Here is a 26,758-nt window from a genome sequence, read left to right as displayed (position 1 = left end):
GTCTCAAGTTTAAAAAGTACTGAGTTCAGATCTCGGGACAACTAAGCTGTGTACATAAATTGGTATCATCATTTACATTAAATAAAATGAATGTGGTCAGAAATGAAAAAGAAAAATGAAATTCTTGAAACCAGAATCGACTTCACCCCCACTGTACCAAAATAGTTCACATCTGCTTTCTGGTTTTGCTCTGGAAAACATCTGTATTAGTTTTATCACAGTCAAGCTTCAGATGCCCCCCCCCCCAGCCCTCTGAGGTCTTGACCCTATGACCTTGGCTCTCAGTCTCTTCATCCATAAATTAAGCAACTGGAACCAGGCCTCTCAGATCGTTTCTAGACTGTTAGGTCCCAATTGTGATCTGTTTTACATTGCACTATGTAGTGGCCCAAAAACCATCATCTCGGTTACCGTCTTCGTACGGCAGGGCTAACGCCCAACGCCTCCCCTCAGTGTGAAGCCTCCGACTCTCAGGAAGCCCCCCCCCCCCCCCCCCCCCCGCTCTGGGCTCCGTCCAGTTCAGGGTCTGCGGCACTGAGCTCACGTCCGAGCTTATTTTTGCCCCTCCAGGGACTGCATCTGGCTCATCGCTTCTGTCTTCAGGGCCTGCTGAGACGCCCCCCCCCCCATGGCTGCCACCCACCCCGCCCCAAACTCCTGCTTTGTGCAATAATCTGTCGTCCTACACCTCTGCCTCTCCGAGGGCACGGTTTCCTAGAGTCGCCGCGGTCACTCCTTTAGAGCCGGCGGCGACGGCGGACGCCAAGGACCCACGTGCTGCAGACCGTCGGGGTGGCGCTCCCCGCAGCGTTCCCTCCGCAGATTCCCGGGTGATTTGAGGCGTAATAGTTTGCAATTCACTGCTCTTCCAACGACTTCGTTAGTATTTTTTTTAATGGAAAAGGTGTCATATTGGAGATTTTTTACTAAGAATAGAAGAGGGGAAAAAATGGGCGGGGTGGGGACAGGGTCATTCCGAGCTCTCTCCGGGAACCTGGACGCGCCGGTGCCGTCGGCCTCGCGGCCAGGTAGGAATTCCGGGAGACGAGAGAAGAAAGTCTGGGGCGCGCGCGGCCTACACCCCGGGACACCGCCGACAGGTCGGGAGGCAGCCGTGGAGGTAACAGCCCTGGGGGCCGCGGGGCCGCGGGAAGTGAGGAACAAGCCCTTCGCAGAAACCCAGCCTTCGAGGCGCAGCCGCACTTAGAGTTTGGGACCCTCAGGCCGCCTCTCCCCTCCCGTCACCACTGGCAACAGCGGCCGCCCCGAAAGTCAGCGTGGCGCGAATAGGTGGGACTTCCGGCTCTGGAAACCAACGCGCGTGCAGCGATCGGCCGGTCACACTGCACTTCCGGTCGTGTGATCTTAAGGACCAATAAAAGTGAACAACTCCAGGGTCACGTGCCTCCGTTCCCATTAGCAACCGGAGGCTTCTAAACAACCCGCCCGCCCTCCGCATCCTCTGCGGTCCAACCATCCTCGGCGATCCCGCTATTTAGCGAGGCTTCGCCTGGCCTCCTCCGCGTCTCGAGGCTGCTGACTCCCGCCCGCCGCCATGGTGAGTAGCCGGCCCGCTGGCGCCGCACCGCGCCGAGGAGCGGGCAGTGGCCGGGGCAGGAGACGCGGAGCCGGGGCCCCGGAGTGATGGCGTGGCGTGCGGCGGGTCGGAGCCCCCTCCTGGGCCTCCTTGAGGATGGTGCCCCGGGTGCGGGGGGCTCAGCTAACCTCGGCCCAAGCCCTTCTCGGATAGTCCTCTCCTACGGAGCAGCCTCGCTCCGCCGCTTCGCTTTATCCCTCACCCCTGCCGGGGGTGCCCGGGCCAAGTCACACCTCGCAGGCGGACGGTGACGAGCGCGGGCGGGAACCCGCGGCCCGGCCCGCAGAAGGCGCAGGCGGGCTTCTCATTAGATTCCAACAACTCCAAGTTTCTGCACACACCCTTGGCAGCGGAAACTAGATGTGTTAACGAGCCGAAGAGGGAGAACATGATTGAATCCCGCTTTCTGATACGAGAACGACTTTAAGAGTCCAAGCCCCGCATTTTACAGTCGAGGAAACTTAGGTGACATTTCGTTTGTTTTGATCTGTTTCTTGTATGTTCAAGCATATCCCACTAATCTTTCCAGAGGAGATAGTGTGCCAACTTAACAAGCCACCACACTTAGAACATTGCACAATACTAACGTGTTCAGATGGCACAACAGTTTGGGGGCACCACTGAAATGGGCAACTGAAATAAATACTCAGCAATCGGGATTGCTATTTAGACCACACTGTGACAAGCACACTCTTGCAACTGAGGTGCAACTGTGAACAAAACACCATTTCCTACCCTTCTTGATTTCCCTAAAATACCAAAACAGAGGTAAAAAATTATGATGGTGATGTCACACGCCAAAAAATTGACAGCTGCTCCCACTCTTGGGAAAAATGTATTTTCTGTCATTCCTTTCTATCAATTGGCTTAACAACTGAGGCTTTGGAATCAGGCTCAATTTCTTCATTAGTAAATTGCAGGTAATAATTAAGCTAGGATTGGTAAAATGATAACTGAGTTGATGCATATAAAATAGCACAGTACTTGTTAAAATAGTAAGCATTCAATATATGACAGATTTTTATTAGATCGTGCTCATTTTTATCATTACATTTTGTTACACTTCTCCTAGTAAAATTGTATATGGATTTTTTGGGAGCATAGTCAAGAACGGAATGATTTCTGGTACCTTCACTCCACTCTCCCTCACTTTATGGCACAATTCCAGGACACCAGCTTGGCAATGATCTGATAGGATTCTTGCTCTATGTTTTTAGCCCTTTTCATTATTTTAATAGAGTATTTCTGCAATAAAATTAAAACATTCTGATTTCCTTATTTGGATATACCGCCCATTGTTGCCAAATATTTTAGAACTAATTATCATATCTCTCATTTAACATGGCGAAACTGGTGTCAGTGAGATTAAGTGATTTGGTAACAGTTATACAACTAGACTTAAACTTGGTTTTTAATCCAGTGTTTTGTCTACTTGTACCACACATCACTTGCCTTTTTCTCTCTAATGATTTGACTCAGTTTGGTTTTTTTTAATGCCTCCTGGAAATCTGTCTTGTGAGTCACAACTCAGGTGCATATGCACCTATAACATGTATATGTTCTTTATATGTTTAAATTCTGCCATATTCCAAAAAGGATATGAAACAGCAGAGTTGAGTGTGGGATCTGGAGTGAGGTTGCCTGGTTCAGATCCTGCTCTAGCACTTAACCATTTCAGTCGTTCGGGAAAAATTTATTTTCTGTACCTCAGCTTTGTATCTGTAAAGTAGGAATGATACTTCCCGTTTCAGAGGATTGTATTGAGGTTTAACTGAGATCATTCCTGGGACGTTATAACCTCCGAATGACTCGTAGCTGTTTCATCATTACTACTACTATTACTAATAGTCGACATTAGTTCAGGGAGTTGGTTAATAATCAGTGTGAACCAAAACATAAGAAAATTCTTTCTTCTTTCTGTTCACATTGTCTAGCCCTAAGGCAAAATCTTAATTACCAGTTTAATCAAGTAAAGTAGTCATGAAATTTAAGGTAAGTACATACCTCAAATGTGTTGGTTTACATTGGTCAAAATAACTCAACTGACTGTTCTGAAACCTTAGTCAACTGGATAAATAACTATTAGAGAGCATATCATAATCTCTTGGGTAGTTCTGAAGTTATTAAGCTTTAACATCTTGAATTGTAGAAATGTTAAAAACAATGTGGGAGGGGCAAAAGGCTTGGTGGAGCTATTCGTCATGCAGTTGGGGACACACATCTGTCGGTCAACCTGTTAGATTTGCGAGTCGTAGCCGTACAGGTAACATTGAAACCTTGAAGTAGATATGTCATCAAGGAGAGATACAGACAAGGCACGGCCCTGGGAAATCCATACTTAAGAGACCAGCCCAGAAGAGGAGACTACAAGTGAGATTTAGAAGGAAAGGTAGCTACAGGATGGAGCTTTAGCAGCTAAAGGATGGAGCAGGTCAGCTGAGAACAAGGCATCAGCCATGTAGTTGGATTTGTAATTAAGAAGTTGCTGGTGAGCTTTACAAAAGCAGTTTGAATAGCATATAGGTTTAAGGACTAGATGACAGAATGGATGGCAAGAGTAGAAGGGAAGTGGACAGATGCAGTGGTAGCGAGAAGGAATCGCAGGTTTTCTGTTTTGTTTTGTTTTGTTTTGTTTTAGCCTGGGTGAGGTTTGTATACAGTGTTCCCTGTAGTCTCAAGGGAAGAAGAAACCCATGGAGTGTTGAGACGGGGGACAATTGGTTAAGTAAAGTCCCCCAGGAATTTGAAAGAAAACCGATTAAAGCCTCATGAAGGAGTGGCCTTCCAAAGGAGGGATTCTCTTTAAGTTCATTTGTCGGACACATGTCTGTTGCGTGCCAGGCACTCTGAGAAGTACTGGGTGTACCTCGGAATCAGATGGGCAGGGTCCTGGCCCTTGTAGGTTTATGTTCTAAGGAACTTGCGACTGCCACCAGGAGGCAAGGATGTATGTGGATGCCGAAAGCCATGGCGAAGGACTTGGGGGGTGAAGGAGATCGTGCTCAATGACCTTGGCGTTGGCCTCCACAATGTTGGAGCGGTAAGCCTGAAAAGAGGCTTGGAAGTTAGACCTTTGTCTCCCATAAGAAGGCGATGGTAGTTCAAGTTATTCTTAAAGATAATTCTGACTCGTTTAGTCCCCTAGATGTTCAGTTTTATAATTTCCTTCTTTAATAGTCAAGATAGCTATAAAATGAAAAAGAATGTCTTTCATCTCTAGCTCATAGTTGTCAAGTTGTCATCTGGTTAAAAATCAAGACCAATTAATGGCTACTTCACAACCTACTATAGTATTTCTTAAAGCTGTATTAGGTGGGGTAAGGGTAAGTTGCTGTAACAGCGATCCAAAAAGCAGTGGCTTAAAGAATATGAAGGTTTATTTTTCTCACTTAACAGCCTTCTCACTGCTCATCTCAGGTGAGTGGGTCAGTGCTGCTCCATGAAGTCACGTAGGGATACCGGTCCCTTTCATCTTGCTGCCCCCCCAGCCCCTAGGACATGGATGCTGTCTGCATGGTTCAGCCCAGTCACGACTCCTCCGTGATTCAGAGGAATGGGGTGTGTCAAAGGCCCTCCCGATGTCTTAAGGCCCATGCTTGGGAAGTAGCCCTCATCTCTTCTGCTCACATCCACTGCTGAGAAGTAGTCACATGGCAACACCTGACTATGAGGAGGGCTGGGACGTGGCCCCTAGTTGGGTAGCCATGTAGCCGACAGGAAGGGAAGAACAGAATTTAATGGACATGTAGCAGTCTCCACCACGGGATAGCCTGTGTTTTCATTGTTGGTTCCTTTATTACATCTTCAAAACTGACACTTAAACTACTTCTCTCTCTTTCAGGCAGAGTTGGGCCTAAATGAGCACCATCAAAATGAAGTTATCAATTATATGCGTTTTGCTCGTTCCAAAAGAGGCTTGAGACTCAAAACTGTAGATTCCTGCTTCCAAGACCTCAAGGAGAGCAGGTATCAGAGAACCGACTCTAAGGAAACCCAGTGGGAACGTGGCTTTTTTCTGACAGCCGGTGTGGGGATGCTGTCACAGAGGCCATACGAACCATTGCCGAGAGATTGTCGTGATCCACTACTCACTGAGAGCAACTACACTAAGCCTCGTGGATATGTGAAACTCCAGAAAGTGGGTTTTGGTGGGGGCGATCCATTACCAAACATGCACGTATGATCATAAGGGTTTGCAGAGTTTCAGAAGGGCAGTCAGGAAATTGTGAAGTGCTTGGGGGTTCATGGTTGGCCTGTATTAAAGATTCCGGAACTTGAATTACTTGAGTTATTAATTAAGAGATGAGAGCCATGAGATATGACAATTAGCAGTAAAACACCTGTAAAATTCTGAAAACAGCAGGGAACCATGAAAAGCGTACTGACTGGTACTAAAATTATTAGTTGATTTTGTAGCGAGAGATGATAATTAGTTTGGTTGGACCAATAATAGAAGATAATTAAAGATCATAGAAAATGTATGTTTGATCTGGAGGATAACAGGGAAACCAAAGAAAAAGGCTGAATAATAAAGAGACATCAGATTACTTGGGAATAAGACTTTTTAGCACAGATGTCAGGTAAGACAAATGACAAAGGCCTCCAAGTGAGCTGCAACTGTCATAAAGCCAGGAACTTCACTCAGTAGCAGAGACCTTCAGCTGTAGGCAGTTACCTGTTCAAATCATTCATCTGTTTTGCTAACCCCCAGCAGAAAGAAGCAACAGTTTGTCGAGGGACAGCCCGGGGAGGTGCTTCATGACTCACTTTGTGCATCTGAGTACCTTCCTTCACTGTTACGGTAATGAGCTTGGGTTGCCAAAACAAGAGCAGATTTTTAAAAGAATAGAAAGGTTGTTAATATATTCAGTGAGGACTTCCATCAGAAATAGTTCAAGTTTTGCTTTTTTTTAGAGTGGTTAAATTTCACTGGCTAAATGAAACATTAAAGAATGGTACGTCAAATAATGCTAACTTGAGTCTAACTTTGGTGCCTCTCCCTTCATTAGGTCCTTTTGGAAGTGAGGAGGAAGATAAATCTGGGGTTGGGGTGGTTGCTCCTCACCACCAAACAGCATCTGAGGGACAAGGGACTTTAGGAGTGGGGACAGGGAGCAGAGAGGACTGTGTTACTATGATACTCGTTGAAAGTAGGAGGTGTACACAGAAGCTTTCTCAAGGATTCTGATATCGGGCATGTTACTGAGAGTGCCAGAAATGATTATGGGGTTGAGTCACCCTCAGTGGGACCGTGGGCACGTTACCTCCACCCTCTGAGTCTGTGTTCCTATCTGTAAAGTGAATGCATGGAAGAAGATGGCTCCGAAGTTTCCTCCCACCCCAAGCACTCTCAGTGGGAGAGTGGATTTTGAATCCTATTGATGCTCATGGTCATTTTCATGGAGTGGTCAGTGGTCCATGTAGTTTTAACTAAGATGAGTTCTTTTCTTTTCTTCTTTGAGTCTCAAGAATACTAAGAGAGGCAATATATCATAGCCATTGATTTTCTTATAGGCATTTACTGGCATATGAATAGTTCATACTATTATTGAAATGCTAGACAAATAATAGAAAGAAAGGAGAAATTATACCTTCCAGGTGACTTTTGAAATTACTATCAGATTGGTGCAAAGCTAATTGCGGTTTAAAAGGTTAAAAATAATTGCAAAAACTGCCATTACTTTTGCACTAACCTAATAACTGTGATAAGTCTAATAATTTTAGTGGAGAAAAAAGTAAAAAAGATTTTTAATCTGGAAAATGAAAAAAAGTAAATGGTTTAGGGGTATATCTCTGAGCATATACTTGTAATAAAGAACGTCTGCATTTGAAGAATGAGCCACAATTTAATCGTGTAAATAGACATCAAAATTTAATTGAGCTTCTATTATTTTCAGTCTGCTTTATTAATAAAGAAGATAGTTCCCAAAGATTTTTACAATGACCCTTTCATCCCATGGAAGACATGAGTGTGGGTTTCTTAGTTTTGTTTTGGAGGTGGCTTTTGCTGTTGATGAGGAAGTTTGGGGTGGCGGGTGTTTTTCAGGCTGGTGGAGGAGACCTTCACCGCAGACGAAGTCTCCGAGGTCCTGAGAGGCTTACAGGCGCTGGTCCACAGCGAGGTAGAGTCTGAGCTCATCAACACCACCCACACCAATGTGTTACTTCTGCGGCAGCTCTTCTCCCAGGCAGAGAAGTGGTACCTCAAGCTGCAAACGGACATCTCGGAACTTGAAAACAGGTAATAACAACGTGTGCCTGCGGTTAGGGCAACAGGGGCCCACGCATCATCTTAAAAGTTAGCAAATGTCTTTGCTGCCGGTTTTCGTGGGGCTGCTACGTGAGAACATTTGGGTGAGGTAGCAGCAAAGCATCCGGTTCCCAAGTGATCTCTTAGGTGCCACTCCACGTCCTCTTCCAAATTCTGTCTCTGCTGTTTCCAGCTGTTGCAGAGGTATTGGAGATTTATGACATTGCTTTCCAGGCGATTACTAATTATTCATTGTGGTATCTTTGTTAGCCTAATCGGTATCATAATAAACCTTTAGAGATTGGGCAACTGGGAAATAAAGATTATGAAACATTTGAAAAAACAATTCAAATGCCATCACTTCATACTAGTAGTATTGGAAGAATATTTCTAAATAATTACATTTTAAATTATACACTTACCTCTAAAATAGGAAATGTAAAAAACAAAAAGTTTTATAATCCAAACAATATCAAAGAGCTCATTAATATTAGAAAGTACATGTATGATAAAATCGGCAAAATCGACACTCATTCTAAGAAAAGTTATGCCAGAATCAGGAAAGACTGACGGCTGAACCCTGGGAGCTGTGCTCTAAACACAATTGCAGCATATGGGCCCATGGGGAGAGTGTTGACTAACGGGTTAGGGCCTATGGTTGGGAAGGAAACCCCTTTAACTAATCAACTGTCAGTAGATTACCGGTGAGTAAAGGTTGAGAAACTGACCTATTAAGAAGTTTAGAACAGTAATCACCGCCATTTACTCTAAAGGCTTTTACATAGTCAGCTCTCATTGACCTTTGCAAATGAAATAATCGTGTGGATCACCCCAAACCATCTGTCTTTCTGGAGAATATCTCATCCTCTTTTCCCATAGGTATCACAAACTACTGTAATTCCATTTGGGAGGCTACTCTATTAAAATCAGTTTGTCTTTCTTGAACGTCTCCTAGCTAACAATGTGTATTATAATAGAGCGACCTCCCGATAGCACCTCAAAAATACAGTTGACTACAAATTTCAGACGTATTTGTATTAACATTGTAGTTTAGTTCTAGCAGTTCCATCGCACACACAGTAGGTGCGCAATACTAGGTGCTGTGGGACATTCACAGTTGAGTGCATGTGGTTTGGGTGCTCAACCATTAGCCACTAAATATCATTTTTGACATGATGAAGTTTTGTTCATCTTGCTCTTTCTCTCTGGCAGGTAATAGATTGGTATGAGTGATTTTATTCTTGTGTATGACACAAATCCATTTTCAATAAATATTTTTTCATATTTGCTTTTATCTTCAAGGGAATTATTAGAACAAGTTGCAGAATTTGAAAAAGCAGAATTTACATCTTCAAGTAAAAAGGTAATCTGGGGTCATTTTAAGTCCATGTCTTAATAGCCAGTATTTAAAATCCTCAAGCTGCTCAGAGCCATCAGAGGCTAAAGTGAGAACTCTGCAGGAAAAGCAGTCGATGCAAGAGCAGGATTCAAAACCTGCCTCTCAGATTTCAGGCAAAAGAAGAAAAGCTTTGGAGGTAACTATGACAAACTGCTGTTTCTGTCCCCTTTCTCACACTCGCATGCACACACCTACACCCACTCTCTGCCATCCACCCGACTCCCAGCCATCTGAACGTGTCACTCTGAGGCTGCAGAGCACAGGCGTTGGGGTCAGCCACACCTGGGTCAGTACATCCTGGCTCTGTCACCCCCTGGCTGTGTCACCTTGAGCAGTGTGCCTCCGATGGCTGAGCCCGGTCCTCATGTCAAGTGGAGACCGTGCTGCTAGTTACCTGCTCCCCGTTATAATCCGTGTCTGCAGTGACCACTTAGCACTGCGTTGCATGGATGTACCTAGGAGTCCCGTGCCTCCGCGAGGAGCCGCGACACGCACATCCTGACTCTTCCCCAGTTACTCCTTCAGGACATACATCTGGGTCGGAGGCGTGGATTCTTCTGTTTTGAATACATATCGCTAAACTGCCAGAATATTTTTGCCAAGTTATTCTTCCTCTGTAATGTAGTTGCCTAAATTCTCATCAGTGTTACAGTTTTTCCCAGAGTCTGGTTCACGTGGAAATCTGTTGCAGCCTCACAGGTTAGAACCCCAGTCCGTGGAGGTAGGGTTTATATCTGCTCTGGCTTTGAGCTCCCTCCCTCCTTTCCCTTCCATCTGTTTTATTTGTTTGTTTAAGATACGGGGAGGATGGGTTTCGTTTTTATCTCGAATTTGTGTTGTGCACCATGGACCAGGCACTGCCCGGCCACTGGGACGTAGCAGAGAACCAAACCCACGAGAACCCCCACACTCTTGGAGTGGATGTGTTCACGCAGTGTTTCCCCTGAGATAGTGAAAGTGTTCAGTGATTACACGTTTGTCCATGCCAGTTTCAGGTTAGTTTCTGTATTTCATTTCAGCCCAGTATGGACCTGAAGCCCAAACTGGCTCCACTTAACGAAGGTGGAACGGCCGAGCTCCTAAACAAGGTAATGTTGCCATCATTTTGAGAAACGGCAAACCCTCTATTCTGTCCTCTCGTGGCCCGCACAATCACGAGTGGAGAAACGGAGGAGGAGGCTGATTCGGGCTCTGGTCCACTGCGGGGAGTGAGTCCGCTGCAGTGGTTTTGCTTAATGGTCCCCGCTGGGCCAGAAGAGGGCATACTTACGTTCCAGAAAGTCTGAAATACCTCTTGATTGCATCTTTTCATGGTGAAGTGAAGAACGTGGGATTTGGGGCAGCATTTATTGATGGACATTTAAAAGTTATGATCCATGATACCAATTAAGGGAATTTTATTAAGAGGTTTATAAAAAGTAATTACCAATATACAAATTAATATTTTTATGATTCCTGTGTTGTCAATATTATGCTAGATATTGTTGGATAAAAAGTATAATACTGGCCTTTTGCCCTTATAAACCTTACAATCTTATTGGGAGGCGAGAACTGATATTCGGGAAGCAGAGGTAGGAGAATGCTAATGTGTGTGCCACAGGGTGGCAGAGAAGACACAGTTCCGTGTGGATAAGAGCAGTTGAGGACAGACGCGGGTCAGGCATTGCCTGTGCCGGGATAAAGAGTAAAGGCAGATTAAGCTGCTGGCAGAGGGCAGAGAAGGGGGCACAGCTGGCAGCGGAACAGAATGGGCAGCGCTCAGAGGCAGACAGCTGGTGTGATTGGAACAGAATGCAGTGCTGTCTGACTGGGCCGATTCGGTTCAGTGTATAAGACATCGGACTGACTGACAGGTCATCCTAGTTACAGCGCTGCCCCCATGCAAAGGCCTTTGGCCTCAGCTCGGGCAGAAATGCCCCGGGGCTTGGGCACAGGGTATGAGAGTGATGACCGTGTTTTAGGATGAGCAGCGGTGGTGTGCAGCAGAGACCAAGGACAGCCCCAAGAGTTGTAGGATCATCTAGGTGAGAGTTGGCAGAGGAAAGGGACTCTGGAAGAAGGCTGAGAGCAGAGGGCTGAAGAGTCTGAGACTGTGAGAGAAGGAACTAGAAGCCTTAAAGCCAAAAGTGACTCACGGGTGCTGAGGCCAGTGGGCTGGGCAAAATTGGAATATTCCCAATAACCAAGGCATACAGATTTTTTATCTATTATATAATTTAAATTTAATTTAAAGATTACATTTTTAAGTGAAACAAGTCATTTCAAGTATTAAAAATCCTTTGGCTGAAATAATAAAACTTGAATTTATTCACAAAGGAAATTTTAAGACTTCAAGGAGAGAATGAGAAATTGAAGTCAAGGCTGAAGACCATTGAAATACAGGTAACTGAGAAATACGTTAACAAAATTATTGAACGGCTTACAGGCTACGTACTGAATGTGTTTTGTTTAAACTTGATTATAGGCTACAAATGTGCTGGATGAGAAGTCACAACTAGAAAGAGCACTGCAAGACTTACAGCTCGATCAAGAAAATCAAAAGGTGAAATAGGTTGTAGCTGTCTTCAGATCTGCTGCATAGAATAGTTATCAACTTAGTATTAAGTTTCGGTTACTGTTCATCATCCCCCGGCCCCTGCCACTGCTCTCCTGCACTGGGACATCCTTGTCCAGGAGAGGCCAGGTGACAACCTGCGCCCTCCGCTCTGCCCGTCCTCCAGGGCAGAGGGGCAGACACACGGCTCACATGACTCCCGTGTCCCGAGAGCCCACTGGCATACAAGCCATTCCAATTATAATGGGAAAAAGCAAATGGAAAAAGGAAGAGTTTTTAGTTAATTGTATTGGTGTGTGGGTTTTATTACACAAAACTTACTACTTTAGTTTGCATTCGGTGAGTATGGTAAAAGAGAAGGAATTTACCGGTAGTGATCTTCAGATCCACCTATGTCTAGTGCTTCTGCGACCCGGTGAAGCCCAGTGTTGACGTCATCCAGGCTTGTCTGAGTGTGGTGGCCGGAAGTCCTCGTGCACAGCTCTGCCTCCCAGGGCCTTTCCATTGAGGCTGGATGCTATATTAGGATCTCACCTGAGTGAATTTGCAGTGCAACATTGACTTTTCTAGGTCTTTTATTGTCATTGTAAATGTCTCTAAACAATCTCCAAACCTACTCCATTAGGCCTGTGTTACACTTTTTCTATGGAAAATTGCAAATACGTACAAAAGTAGAGAAAATTGTTCAATGCAGCCCCAGGTATCATCACTCAGCTTTACCAACCACCCAGGCATGGCCAGTATGATTTCATATTTACCTCTACTTTCTTCTCTCTCCCACCCCTGTTTTTTTGAAGCAAATGTCAGACGTTACATGATTTCATATGTAGATTTTTAAATAGAAGGATGCTTCTTATATGGCTAATAAAAAAAAAGGAAAATACATATGATTTTTAATCATTGTGTACCAAGGACCACAGCTGTATAACACAGAGCGCTAAATACTCCAGCACAGCTTTATAATTTCCCCGAAGTAAAACAATTGCAGTTTTGGATGACGAATTTGTTTTAAAAACCATTTTAGACTTTGCTCCAATTTTACTTTTAACATTTTGGCAAAAGCAAAATGCATACATGCCTTCACTAGTTACAATGAAATAAAATCTTTTTAAAGACCCTATTTAAAAAATGAGTAAGGAATTTTTCTTTTGTTGCTAGTACTGCTTCATCTTCAAACTTAGCAGTTTTAGGCCATTTTCCTGTCTTGATTAATACAACTTTTTCTTTCTACTATAAATTTTATGCAAAAACAAAATCTAGGTAGAGAGAGGATCCAGCTGCTTGTTTTATGCTGACAGAGTATACAAACATGTGCATATCACATTAATATAAAAATCTTAACATCTGGTAAACATAGCAAACCATAAAATCAGTAAGCATTAATTAGGCTCCATACTATTTCATTTTAATTAATGACGAAAACTTTTTTTATACAAATGCATTAATTTTATTATTCCATCAGTATCATTCAAAATTCTTCACCAGGATTTTTTTAACTTGGCTTCTCAAAATGAAACCTACTTGCCATCCCAACTCTGGGACACACAACCTTGTCAAATTTAGGCTCTCACCTCTCCTGTTCCTCTTTGGAATCCTAGCAGTTCATAAATCACATTTTACATGTTTGGAAATCAGTGACCCTGCATGTCTGCCATGTACAGGACACCATGCACTGAGGGCTGAGGGGGACCTGGGTGTGCTGGCAATGCCCACAGAGCCGGTGTGCACCGGGCGGGGAGAGGGGGGGCTGACGTGCACATGCAACACACATCACTTCTTTCATCCCCGATGATGGTGAGTCACCACCGAAAACAGTCACTATGTAGGGTGTCAATATGAAATGGTGACAATGTGTGTATTTTTCATAGGATTTTTTAATAAAGGCCAAAGTTTTGAGGGACTTGGAAAACACCATTGCCGTTTTAAAGAGTGAGCTTCAGAAGACACTCAGTGACAAGACAGAAAACCAGAAGTCCCTGGAGGAGAGTCTAGCGACAGCCAAGCACGACCTGCTCAGGGTTCAGGAGCAGCTGAGCATGGCTGAAAAGGTCAGACTTGTGTGTAAATGCCCCGTTACGTGATGAACGTGGTGCAGAGGGACAAGGGCAACTAAGGGGGACTTTGGACAACTGCAGAGTCTCGTTATGTTTTCTCAAGGCATTAACCCATATGTGTTCTAGAGATTTGTCATTTCTGGGCGCTGAGATTCTCCCCTTTGGCACTAAAATATCTATGATAATAAAAATCTCCACTCCTTCCTGTGGTGTCATAGAACACGCCTACAATGATGGCTCCCCCCACGGCCCTTCCTGCCCGTCCCTCCCACCGCCTGGCAGAGGGCTGGATGACTTTTTCTGAAAGGATTCTATACATTGTCTATAATATATATGAAATATGTGGAGGACTGACTTCTTTAGGGGTTAGACCCTTAAGAATTTAGGAGCAAAAATTTAATTTAAAAAGTCTCCTCCTAAAATACTGACACTACTTTGAGATTTGGAAAAAGATCATGCTTATTTTATCTGAAAATTAGTTTACTCTTTTACATAGGTTTGCCCTGTCTAGGGCATAGTGTGTTTGAGTTATTTGCTGACATTGTATTTGCGAAAATGTTGCTATATTATTGGCTTCTCTTTGAAAGAATATATTTTTTTAAGTTTGAACAGTCTGAATTTTACATGAAAGAAAGCAGAAAATAATATGCATAGGATATTAGTAAAATTAGAACAGAAAACATACATTTTCATTAGATTTGTTAACTCTTTTCTTAACTAGTTCTCAGTAATGGGCTGACATTTTTCACTACGCAGGAATTAGAGAAGAAATTCCAACAAACAGCAGCTTATAGAAACATGAAAGAGATTCTTACCAAGAAGAATGACCAAATCAAAGACCTGAGGAAAAGACTGGCAAAGTAAGCCATGCCATCCTGCCTCTCAGATTGTGCCCCCTCTGGGTTGATATCCGTTCCTCATTAAATCTAAGCTCGTGTCCAGAGACGTCAGGCCGGGGACTTACTAATCCTTGACTCACATACCGTATCAGCTATTGGTGTCAATCGGGCAATTTAGATAATTATTGAATTTCTACTCTACGAAGGTGTGTCAGGTACGTAACTGCCAAGCATAGAGACTTGGGTCTGACAGTATCTTAGCAGTTATCTGGCCCATTCTCCCTGCTTCAGGAGCTCCCCCTACCTCACCATCACAGTGCTTTCCATGCATCTGACTTCTACCATAGCAATGATTTGAAGTGAGCAATGTGATGTGACTGGTTTAAGTCCCTGAAGCTCTTTCAGGCAAACTCACTTGGTAACAGTGAGGACAACAAGAAAAGGTAATCATGACATTCTGCTCTTAATGTAATTTACATCTCTTTCCAGATACGAACCCGAAGATTAAAAACTGAAGAAGATTTCGTCTGGAAGCTGCCACAGCATGCAAGGACAAGTAGTTCCTCATGCCAGGCGTGTATTTGGAAGCAGCTTGTTATTTTCCCCTCTTTATTTTTCCAATATGTAGACTGTTCTTCTAGTATTTAGAAATAGAGTTACTATTTTCAGTTGCTTAATTGAGAAGAGAGAAAACCTGCTGATTCTGGTTGGTCTTTGCCGAATACTCCAGTCTTAGTTCAGATGCACTGAGAATTCTTGACAGTAAAGAAGAGATTTTTCAGAGTGGGAAGAAGAGTCTTATCTTTGCAGTAGTATAAAGACTATACCTTTTAAAGAAATGTTAAAGCCAGTAATATCTATACTTGTGCATTCCCCAGGGTAAATACAAATACAGTTGTTGAAGATAGTTACTGCCAATAAACCTTATTTTTAAAAATTAAACGTGATTCATTTTCTCTATTTGATCATCAAAAAAATATATGAACTCATTAAAAATGTGAATACCACCTTTTATGGGCAGCATTTGTACCAATTATAAGGAAATTAATAGTGAATATGAGAATTTGATGACCTACTTCGGTCTATCTAAATATTGTGTTCATCAGCAGAGATTCAGGCATTTTTTTGTAGCACCCTTATCATGAGAACACGGATGGAGAAGTCAGGTACATTCTGTACCTGCATAGTTGAGAAAGTATCTGGACTCAATGTACAGTAGACCCTCCTTATCCATGGTTTCACTTTTTCTGTTTTCAGTTACCTGCCATCAACTTTGGTCCAAAGATATTAAATGGAAAATTCAGAAATAAACAATTCATAAGTCTTAAATTACATGCTATTCTGAGTAACTTGATGAAATGGCTACTGTGCAGGAGGCTTACCCCACTGAGTGGGAGTCACCCCAGCGGGCTCTGGTGCCTATTGAGACTGTCCTTTGTGTGTGCCACTTGTGGAGCTAATTGGGCTGTGCTCTGCCATGGTCTGAAGTCAACCTCTAAGTATGTTGGCTCTGGGGTCTGTTAGGAGGGGCTCCGGTGCAAGCCCAGGTCGGCCACTGCCTGTGACTGGCCAGGAGCTACCTCGTAGGAGCTACAAAGATCTGCAGTTGTTCGCTGCCTGTGCTGGACCTAGAGGTACATATGAGAGGCCACGCTGCAAACCCAGGACGGCTGCTACCAGTACTAGCCTGGGGTAGCTCCGCAAAAAGCCAGGACACCTGGAGGCCTCCTGCCACCTGCCAGCTCCCTTAAGGTTCAGCCACTAATGTGGTATATGAGTTAAGTAAGGCAGGGTCTCAGGGAGTCACTAGAGTGGGAAGAGTTGTGGTCAGCAGGTTAATGTAAACTCTGGTTTGGCGCCAATGCTGAGCCTGGAGTGACTCAGCAAAAGTCTCAGAGCACACTGTGGCCAGTCACCACCCCACCTGGGGCCAGTGGACTCAGATAGCTTTCCAAGAAAGAGTGCAATGCAGGGGGGGCTGGCTGCTTGCAGAGAAAGTGCCTCCAGCCTTGGGTCCCAGTTGAGTCAGCAGAGCGGACCAGCGGAGCTCACCAGGCCAATCAGATTCAGACTTGTCCTGTGGGGGCGGGCTCAACATAGGAAAGATGGCACCCACCTGCTGGCTGCACAGGAGAAGGCCCCCTCACAGGGAAAGTGACCACTTCCTCCAGTCCTCCGCTCTGAAGCCACACACCTCAGCCTGCACACCCCTCCTCACCACCGCATATCTCCAAGGCGCCCAGAGTCACCGTCCCTCCACTGGAGCCCAAGATGAGTGCCTGCGAGCGAGCGAGTGCGTCTGTGTCCAGGCTGTTTAAGAGGATGTCTGGGTTGCCTGCAGGCTTCTGTGCCACCTAAACAGTAGGAATCCCCACTGTTTTTCACAGCCAAATGTTTTGGGGGTTCCTCTTGCCAGCACCAGTACTACAGGCTGGGGAGCCTGGTGTGGGTGGTAGGGGTCCTTGGCTTCTCCAGAGGTAACCTCTGCAGCTGAGATAGCCCTCCTGATTCACCACCACAGGGAGGTTTGGGGCCCATTCTGTGTCTCTGCCCCTCTCAGCCCCAGAGAGCAGTTTCCAGGCTCTCGGCCTCACGTGGAAAGGTGCTGGCTCAGGTAGTGGATGGCCATCAACTGTGATTGGATGGCCATCAGCTGTGGCTAGTTGGCTGTCAGCTGTAACCAGTGAGCCGTTGGGCACTAATATAACTGCCATGGCTACGCTAGCAGAAGAATGGAGGCTAGCAAGAAGATGGTGGCTGAGTCTGCAAGCGGTGCAGTGAGGTTTGCGAATAGGGTGGCTCCTGCTTCCTGTGTCTCCAGTCCAGTCGCCAGCGAGAATATAGTGTGTGACTCGCCTACCTATGGCTCCGTGGGTGTTCCTTTTTGGCCTCACCATGTCCTGCCTTCTTATGTGGGGAGCAGGAGCAGAGACCCCGCAGGCCGCCCTGCGTGGCAAATGGTGCAGCAAGCAAGGTCTCCCGCACAACAAATGGCACAGCGAGCAGGGTACGGTGCCGGCAAAAGCTCTCCCAAGGGCGGTGGAGCAGTTTGTGCATGTGAACACTCAGTCTCAGGAAGATCAGGAGGAGCAGCTCCCGGAGAGGTGGACCCCCATGGAGGGGTGGGAAGACGTGGACGGTTCTCCAACCAGCAGAGGCCAGAGAAAGCGAAGGACCTTGCGGCCCTGTGGGCTGGAAGTGCTTGCTGAGGCAGCCCGGATGCTGGACTTGTAGTCCCAGGAGGAAACGCTTGCTGAGTCCTCCTTGGGAGATGAGGGTGAGGTCAGTCATCCCTCACTCCCAGGACAGACCTGGCGAATGACTATGGACTATGGGGAATTGCCTTCCATCCCTAATTTAATGAACCACTTGACTGTTTGGGAACATGCCACCATGTAGTGGAACTGGCGGATGTTTGCTTTTGTGTCTTGAAGGCCGCCATCGAGAATATGTAAGTACCTTGACTGTGAGTCGCTGTTGTTCTAGCACGGTGCCCTGAGAGGCCCAGTGTCACGCAGGGGACCCTGCTCGCTGCGCCATTTGTTGTGCGGGGCGTCCGGCGGGGCGTCCGGCGGGGTCTCAGCTCCCGCTCACCACATAAGAACGCAGGACACGGTAAGGCCAAAAAGGAACACCCACGGAGCCATAGATAGGGGAGTCAAACCAATATATTCTCGCTGGCGGCTGGGCTGGAGACACAGGAAGCAGGATCTACATAATCTGCCTAACAGTAGTCCACGCTTGCCAGCCACCATCTTCTTGCTAGCCCCCATTTCTTTTTTGCTAGCGTAGCCACGGCAGTTATATTAGTGGCCAATGGCTTACGGGTTACAGCTGACGGCCAACTAGCCACAGCTGCTGGCCATCTGATCACAGTTGATGGTCATTTACTACCTGAGCCAGCACCTTTCTATGTGAGGCTGAGAGCCTGGAAACTGTTTTTTGGGGCTTTGTCCCCACACCCAGAGAGAGTGGCAGTGCCCTGAGAGGCCCTGGCTGTGCCCGGGGAGACAGGTGGTACCCTAAGAAGCCCAGAAAGTCTGGCTGTGCCCAGAAGAACTGGTGGTGCCCTGTGAAACCCTGGCTGTGCCGAGAGAGCTTGGCTGTGTCCATGATACTGCATTCAACTCGAGGCTCACAGCGAGCAGGATCTCCCGCACGACACCCTCCTACTGGTCTCAATATGGCTTCTTTATATTTTCAGTTATAGGACGTCTGTTCAGCTAGACTTCACATGGTTCTCCAGGTTGATTGTTCTATAGTTTAGTTGTAATTTTAATGTGTTCATGGAAGGATGCAAGCACAGTGTTTACTCCACCATCTTGGATGTGACATTCTTTGACATAAATCAACATGATGATTCTTTTGCATAAAAATATTTTCTGTGCTCTGGTTTTGTCACGGGTGTGTGTGTTTGTATGTTTTAAGTCATGCCCTTAGCAAAATGCAGTTGTAAATTTTTATTTTTTTAAATATTTGCCTAGTTTTAGGATTTATCTCTTTTAACTAAGAAAGGGCACCTTTTTAAGTATATATTTTGGGTTTCTAGGAATAGTGTCCCAAGCCTTAATTGACCTTTCAGTGTAATAAGCTGTATAGACTGTGTTGGTGGCTGTCGTAATGCAGCTTTGGTTGAATTTAAAATTTCAAGGCTTCTGCTAAATTATGACTCAGATCTTTGGTTGACAAAAATAAAATGTAAAGGGTTTTATTATTAATTTCTTCTGGTCAACACTTAAGTGTTTGTTTCTTCTCATTATGTATTACATTTTGAGTCTGTATTAAGTAAATGTTTAATGAGCATTTGCTTCTGTCTTAAATAAGTCTTTATAAGGAAAATATTGTTCTGCATTGAATTTGTCATCCTCTTTGGTAAAGCCTTTGCTAGTTGTTATTTCCATTCTGATGAACTGAAAAGGATTTATAAAGATGTTTACATTTTTAAATTCTTGCTGCTTTTAGACATAATGTATTGCAAAACAATGGCATTAATGATTTCTTTGTACTTATGTGTAAATGCTTATATTCTAAATCTTTGCCATTAGAAATTCAAGACATGATTTCTCATGTAAGCAATTCTTTCAGAAAAGCCATCTCAGCAAAATATTAGTTAGTATTTAGACAGAATAATGGTATTTAGACAATAGTGTTTAAAGAAAACAGTTTGTAACATCGCATAGAAGAAAAGTTTTCGATATTTTACAGATAAAACTCTACTGATGTTAAATAAAGCAAAACTGGAATTTGGAAATCCTTCATAATTTTTAGAAAGTAACAGTGGGCCTCCTATCAAATTAATAGCTTATTAAATAGATTTTCATCAGCACTTAGAAAAGAAACTTACAATCACCAGGAGCCAGCATGGGTCTCCTCTTAAGAAACAATAGCAAACTAAACTCATCTGTTTAGTTTGTTTAGAAGAAAGAGACATTTGTTTAGAAGAAAGAGACATAGTATGTCAGGATTTCAGCAAGGTGCTTGACAAAGACCTCAAGCTAACCTTGTTGAAAAGGGTCTTACTTGCTTTCTGCCATGTAGACCTTAGGATAAGGATTTGGGTGCAGGTAGTTTATTTGGGAAGTGATTCCAGCAAGTCCTGTGGGAGACTGAAGAATGGAGACAAGTGGATAGAGCACTCGCTGTGGGCAGCTGGGGCTCAATCCTGCTGGGGACCTCCTAAAACACTGTACAAAAATACAGCATTTCTGCTGGGCAGTGTTGCTCGTCTAGTGGTGTGAGCCAGACCTTCCCCTCTTAAGACTCTGAGCCCCTGATTATTTTATCCTTGTCATGCTGTAATTGTGAAATTTCCCATGTATAGTTATTCCCATGTATCACCAAGAAGCATCACTACAGACCCTGGACATCCACATGCAACAAAATGAATCTAGACACAGACCTCACACCTTTTCCAAAAATTAATTCAAAATGGATCACAGATCTAAGTGTAAAATGCGAAACTATAAACCTCCTAGAATACAACACAGGAGAAAACCTAGATGACCTTGAGTATGGCAGTGACTTTTTAGACACAACACCAAAGGTACAATCCATGAAAGAAAGAATGGAGAAACTGGACCTCATTAAACACTCCTGCTCTGCAGATATAATGTCAAGAGACTGAGATGACAAGCCACAGACTGGGAGAAAATATTTGTAGAAGACACATCTGCTAAAGGGCTGTTATCCAAAACATACAAAGAACTCTTAAAATTCACCAATAAGAAAATAAACAACCTGATTAAAAATGGGCCAAAGGTCTCAACAGACACCTCACCAAAAAACATATTCAAGTGGCAAATAAGTATATGAAAGCATGTTCTACATCATAGGTCATCAAGGAAATGCAATGTAAAACAATGAGATACCACTGCACACCTATGAGAATGGCCAAAAGCGAGCGCACTGCTGACACCAACTGCTAAGAAGCGTGTGGAGCAACAGGAATTCTAATTCATTGCAGGTGGGAGTGCAAAATGGCACAGCCACTCTGGAAGACAGTTTGGCAGTTTCTTAAACTACACATAATCTTACCATACGATCGAACATTTGTACTTCTTGGTATTTACCCAAAGGAGTTGAAAACTTACGTCCACACAAAAACCTGCACGTGGATGTTTATAGCAGCTTTATGCCTGCCAAAACCTGGAAGCAACGGAGATGTCCTTCAGTAGGTGAATGGACAAATAGATTGTGGTACGTCAAATAATGAAATATTATTCGGTGCTGGAAAGAAATGAGCTATTAAGCCATGGAATGCATATCACTAAGTGAAGGAAGCCAATCTGAAAAGGCTACACACTCACTATACAATTCCAACAATGTGACATTCTGAAAAAGACAAAATTATAGAGAGTGAAAAGATCGGTGGTTTCCCGTAGTTGGGGGAGGGGGAGGTGAATAGGTGGAGCGCAGAGGAGATTAGGGCAGTGAAAGACTCTGGATGACAAACTGATGATGGATATATGTCATTATACATTTATCAAAACCCACAGAATGTGCCACACCAAGAGTGAACCAAGATAAACTCTGGACTTTGGGTGATTATGACGTGTCAATGTGGGTTCAACCATTGTACCAAATGTTGCATTCTGGTGAAAAATGTTATCACCTGATGAGCGAGGCTGTGCATGTGTGCAGACAGGGGGTATATGGGAACTCTACTTTCCACTCCATTTGGCTGTGAACCTAAAACTGCTCTAAAAAAAAATAAAGCCTTAAAAAAGAAATCCATCCCCACACTCTGTGTTTATTCGCATAAGTCTATCCTCGTGCTATCTCCTTGTTTCCGATATTCCACACTTGGCCCTTCCAGGACCTTAGCCCTCCAGTGAAACCACCTATCACTTCCGGGAGTCCATGTGCATTCTTACCTCTGACCTCTCCTTCCACACCAAGGGGATCAAGTGGACGGCTTGAAGTTCTGCCCACTGGGGAGGCTGCCCCCCAGCGCGGTCGTTCAGTTGCTGAGTGGGACAGGGAAGCAGCAGATTTGGGGCTTGGACCCAGATATCGAGCTGACTCATTCATTTGCCAAACCTGGACTTTCAAATTTTTTCTCTGTGGCCATAGGCGTGAGCTGAGGGTGAGGTATTAGTGCAATGACATAGGCATCTAGACCACCTGTTTGTGCAATTTTCTTGTGCCCGATGGACCTTCTTGGCTCCTGAGTGTACCATTTTTACTTTATTAGGGGTTTGATGATGTGCCTGCCTGCCCTTATGACCTAGTGGTTCGGACATGACTCAGCTTATGATGGACAACTCAGTCTCTTTGAGGACCCGGTAGCATGCCTGCAGCTACTTTTCAAAGCCTAGAAGTTTCTGCAACACAACTCTGCAATTGGCACTTGTAAGCATTTTTACCACAGCTGCCTCTTGCACTGTAGATCTTTGGGAACATGTGGCCCAAGAGACAGGACAGCTTGCACTACAGTCTGAAGTACAGAGGGCTACAGAGCCCTGTCTGACCCTGTGTACTCAAAACGGGCAACCTTCAGAATGACCCAAGAAATGGTCAGAGCGGTATTCCCAAGTGTGGGACAGGTTGGCTCCAGAATCCAAAGACTATTGAGTGTTGTGCTTTTCCTAGTGGTAGAAGGTTCGAGATACAATAACTGGGTCTTGACTTGGCAGGATGTCCCAGCAGTCCCCGGGTCACTGGCTCTCCAAACACTTGACCACGGTGTTAGGCCTCTGATCTTTGCAGGATGTGGCCCCTCCTCTCTGACACACGTGTCAATGGAGCATCCAGATTATGCACCAATCCCAGCTCACCAGGTCTAATTAGCATTTTCTCAACAGTGTCGTGGACCAGTGTGATTTTCTGCAGAATATCAAGGTGCTCAAGGACTCTCCAGCCTGCACTGTAGTGGAGCAGGAGAGTTGTCTGCTCCTGGGACACAACTGTGAATGTGTACTGTGATCTGACTCAAGGGAGTTTTGGGAACTGTTGTAGATTCTGTTTCCTGATGGGGATCGGAAAGGGCTCACTGAGCAGATCCACAGCCTCATACCCAGCACCAGAGGCTGCGCTGATCTGTTCTGGGAGAGTTACCACATCCAGCACAGCAGCTGCTGTGGAGTCACTTCTTGCTTTATGTTATTCCTCTGCTGTCTCCAGTAATCCATTTGCTTTTATTTATTTATTGTGTTTTATTTTTTTTAAAGATTTTATTGGGGAAAGGGAACAGGACTTTATTGGGGAACAGTGTGTACTTCGGGACTTTTCCAAGTCAAGTTGTTGTCCTTTCAATCTTAGTTGTGGAGGGTGCCATTCAGCTTCAAGTTGTTGTCATTTCAGTCTTAGTTGTGGAGGACACAGCTCAGCTCCAGGTCCAGTTACCGTTGATAGTTGCAGGGGGCGCAGCCCACCATCCCTTGCCGGAGTCGAACTGGCAACCTTGTGGTTGAGAGGACGCGCTCCAACCAAATGAGTCATCTGGCCACCCGGGAGCTGAGTGGCAACTCATTGTCTTCATTCTAGTTGCAGAGGGCGCAGCTCGCTGGTCCATGTGGGAATCGAACCGACAGCCCCATTGCCCAGAGCTTGCGTTCTAACCAACTAAGCCACCTGTCCACCCCCATTTGCTTTTTAATTTTGTTTTGGTGGATTTTGTTCTTTTCGTTTTGTTTGCAGGAGTTAGTTCATGGCTATCATGGGAACCTCTGCCATTACATTTGGACATGGTGTTGCCTTTGATTTGGGCCATGTGGGATGGTAGTGTAGGAAAGGCATTTTGAACCTAAAACAAGCCTTTTCTGCCATTATGGCTCTAACTCCTTAGATCAAGAAACCAGTGGAAGGGTCTGTCAGTTAAGTACACTCCTCCAATATCTACTCTGGAACTGGGGAAATTACCACAGGATGGATCCACAGACTGGCTCCATTATAAGATGGATTTGGGCCAGAACTTTATGGACTGCCTGGCTCCTCTATGACTCCACTCTAACAAGGGGGCTATGATGGTGTTTTGTATCCCCTGGGTGTGTCCAGCTGCTCTTGAAAGGTGTATTTTCCACTTTCCCCGTGTACAGCTACTCTAATAAGTAGTCACAGGACTCTTTGAGAAAGATTAGGGGAGTATTTATTGATGTGATTGCTATAGAGCTGTGGGGTTCCTTCTCAGGGGACCCAGCCTGCCTTTCAATTGATGGCTCTGGAACTGAGAACTGACTCAGGTCTGGGAACTGTATGAGAGATCATGATTTCCCACTGTGGCGGCTGACATCAGTGAGTCACTCAGCAGCTGCTTGTTTGGTTTAGTTCCATAACTCAGACAATAGCTTAATCGGTGGCCCCTTCAGCTCCTCTCTGGAAACACCAGAATCTCTTAGCCACTGAGCCTCGGCCCCATGGTTGCTGTCTGGCCTTGCAGCCCATTAGGTTATTGCATTCATTTTTCTCTCTAATGGCTACATGCTGCCATTAGACTCGTGTTCTGGAATCCCATCCCCTGACCCTCGGGAGCCCAGCGATGTACCAGCATCTCCTCTTGTCAGCTTTGGCCAACAGACAGCCACCACGGAGCCACTGAGCTGCGCAGTGCTAATAGATGCTGCATTCCTTATTGTTCCCGTGAAGGAGTAGCCTCTGCCCATGGGTGGGCTCTCTGGCGTGCCATCCCTCCCCAGTACTCTGCCTGGCGGTTATGGAATCTCCAGCTCATTTCTGGTCCTCCATCCTCCTCGAGCTCCAAGGAGCCTTTGCAGCAGTGTATTAGGACTGGCTTCACGTGTCTTTGTCAACCAAATCCTAAGTCACAGAAGAGAACCCTGTATCAATAAACTCTCCCTTATCGCTTCTGTCCCACTCCCACTGAACCAACATTGTCAGGATCCATGCCCTCCCCATTCCTGCCAGTCCTCTTAGCCAGGTTCTTCAGCTCTCTGAGGGAAGAACTCATTTCCTCTCCAAGTAGGACAGTTTCTCTACACAGGCCATACTGTGAGTTGCCCTTATTTATTGGTTTAGGAATAATGAATGGAAGTGGGGGCAGATCTTCGGAAGGACAAAGGTTACCTTCCCAGTCTTCTCTCTCAAGAGAAGCCGCCTTTGAGTGATTTCTACGTGAGGGGAGGCTGCTCTTCTCTAGCACAGGGGAGCGAGCCACTTGCTGGACCCAAGGGTTCAGGCGAGTCTGGGGAGTCAAAGTTCTTGAGGGCGTCTGCCCAGATGGGCCCATCTCATGTCTCAGAGTCCTATTCCTTCCTAATCAGAGCTCTGATCTCAGCAAAGGACACTTCGTAGGGGTGTGAATTTTGTCCCCTTTGTAACTGCACAACCTTATGATCCAATCTTGCCTAATTCTCAGCACATTCTGTCCTCTGCATGTAGGAGATGTGGGTCCCTTTAACTGCTACCATGGGGCATTCTAGTTGTCACAGCATCTCCTGATATGATGGTTGGCTAATCAGAGCCTGCCAATCTCTTCCTCCACCCCAGTCCATCCCAGGTGAGAGTTTATGACCACCACACTTACCATCAGCAACAGGGTCTTGTCATCTGGCTGGCATCCATGTTTCATCTTGAGGGACTACTTTTAGGGTCACTTTAGGCGTCAACTGTTTTAGCTGGGCTCCCCTATAAGCAGGCCCTGCAACAAGGATTTTGGGTTTTGAGGTTTACTTGGGAGGTGATTCCAGGAAGCATGGTGAGGGCATGGGGGCATGAGGCAGGAAAGGGAAAAAAGCTAAAAAGGGGTATGTTAAAGAGCAGGTCGTCAATGTGGACCACCATGCTCAGTCCTACTCGGGAGTGAGGAGGCGAGGGCATCATCCAACTCCCCGTTTATCGGGTTGAATGTTGCTCCTGGGCTGTTAACTCTCAGAGAGGTCCCCAAGTGCAGAGATACAGAAGACCTTCTGCTGACCATTTTCAGGGTAGGATCCGTGGATATGAGTGGGCCACCAATAGCATGTGGTCCCACGATGAACTGAGAAGACAAAAGAGTAAATGCAATGGGCATTCCATACATGCTGTCAGCACTTACTTATCAAAAGGTGAGCTCAACTTAGAAGAAATCACAAACCCCACTCGGTCTTTACAGCCCAGTGTGCTCCCATGGCCTTTAAATAGTAACAGCTCTGAAAAGAAGAATACCCCTGGATTCAGTACAGGCCAGACCCCGTCTTAGTGACTCAAGTATCAGGCCATTACAGATGCTCAATCACAATGTTTGTGAAACCGAACTTCTGTTTCCTGCACAAGCACTGCTTCAGCCATGAAACACCTTGAGTACGTTGTCAAAAATCAGGTCTTTCCTATAAATTAATTTTTTCATACTAAAATTTCTCCATGTAAGTGACCGAAACGTCTTTAAAGTCATCCGTAAAAAAAACCTTTACTACAGGACATAATTTCCTGTCCTCATAAGCATGATTTCATCTTTTCCTGATGACCCAAAGTCATTACCGTATTACACTATTGCAGGTGCCAATGACTGATGACAGCAATCATTGATACTTGTAACAGTGGCCTAGACAACTGTGGTCTCAAGGGTTGCTGAGGTGTGGAGAACTGTTTGCCTTTGTCATAAAGAGGTTTGCAAGCACTGTTTTTTGAAC

At 45.2% G+C, this 26,758-nt stretch overlaps 1 protein-coding gene across 2 annotated transcripts; it reads left to right on the top strand.

Annotated features, from left to right (window-relative positions):
• Positions 1-1,403: 1,403 nt before the first annotated feature.
• LZTFL1 (leucine zipper transcription factor like 1) lies at positions 1,404-16,024 on the top strand. 2 transcript variants are annotated; one of them, XM_081071793.1, is made up of 10 exons: positions 1,404-1,558; positions 5,439-5,563; positions 7,644-7,838; positions 9,150-9,210; positions 10,266-10,334; positions 11,563-11,628; positions 11,711-11,788; positions 13,669-13,848; positions 14,611-14,714; positions 15,183-16,024. In XM_081071793.1, the coding sequence occupies exons 1-10, from the start codon at positions 1,556-1,558 to the stop codon at positions 15,199-15,201; spliced, it is 900 nt and encodes a 299-aa protein (XP_080927919.1). In that variant the 5' UTR covers positions 1,404-1,555; the 3' UTR covers positions 15,202-16,024. The 2 variants fall into 2 exon arrangements, with proteins under 2 accessions (XP_080927919.1, XP_080927920.1); XM_081071794.1 differs by lacking the exon at positions 1,404-1,558 and adding an exon at positions 1,860-2,062.
• Positions 16,025-26,758: the final 10,734 nt, after the last annotated feature.

This window comes from Rhinolophus hipposideros (genome assembly GCF_964194185.1).
Source record: "Rhinolophus hipposideros genome assembly, chromosome: 14".
In the NCBI taxonomy this organism is placed as follows: Eukaryota; Metazoa; Chordata; class Mammalia; order Chiroptera; family Rhinolophidae; genus Rhinolophus; species Rhinolophus hipposideros.
The sequence above is the reverse complement of the archived record's forward strand: the minus strand, read 5'-3'. Positions and strand labels throughout refer to the sequence as shown.

What these genes read in the sequence shown, in the direction of transcription:
- LZTFL1 (XM_081071793.1), top strand. An exon ending in CGGCCGAGCTCCTAAACAAG is followed by an intron (nt 10,335 to 11,562) that starts GTAATGTTGCCA and finishes TTATTCACAAAG; the next exon opens with GAAATTTTAAGACTTCAAGG. An exon ending in TCGATCAAGAAAATCAAAAG is followed by an intron (nt 11,789 to 13,668) that starts GTGAAATAGGTT and finishes TATTTTTCATAG; the next exon opens with GATTTTTTAATAAAGGCCAA.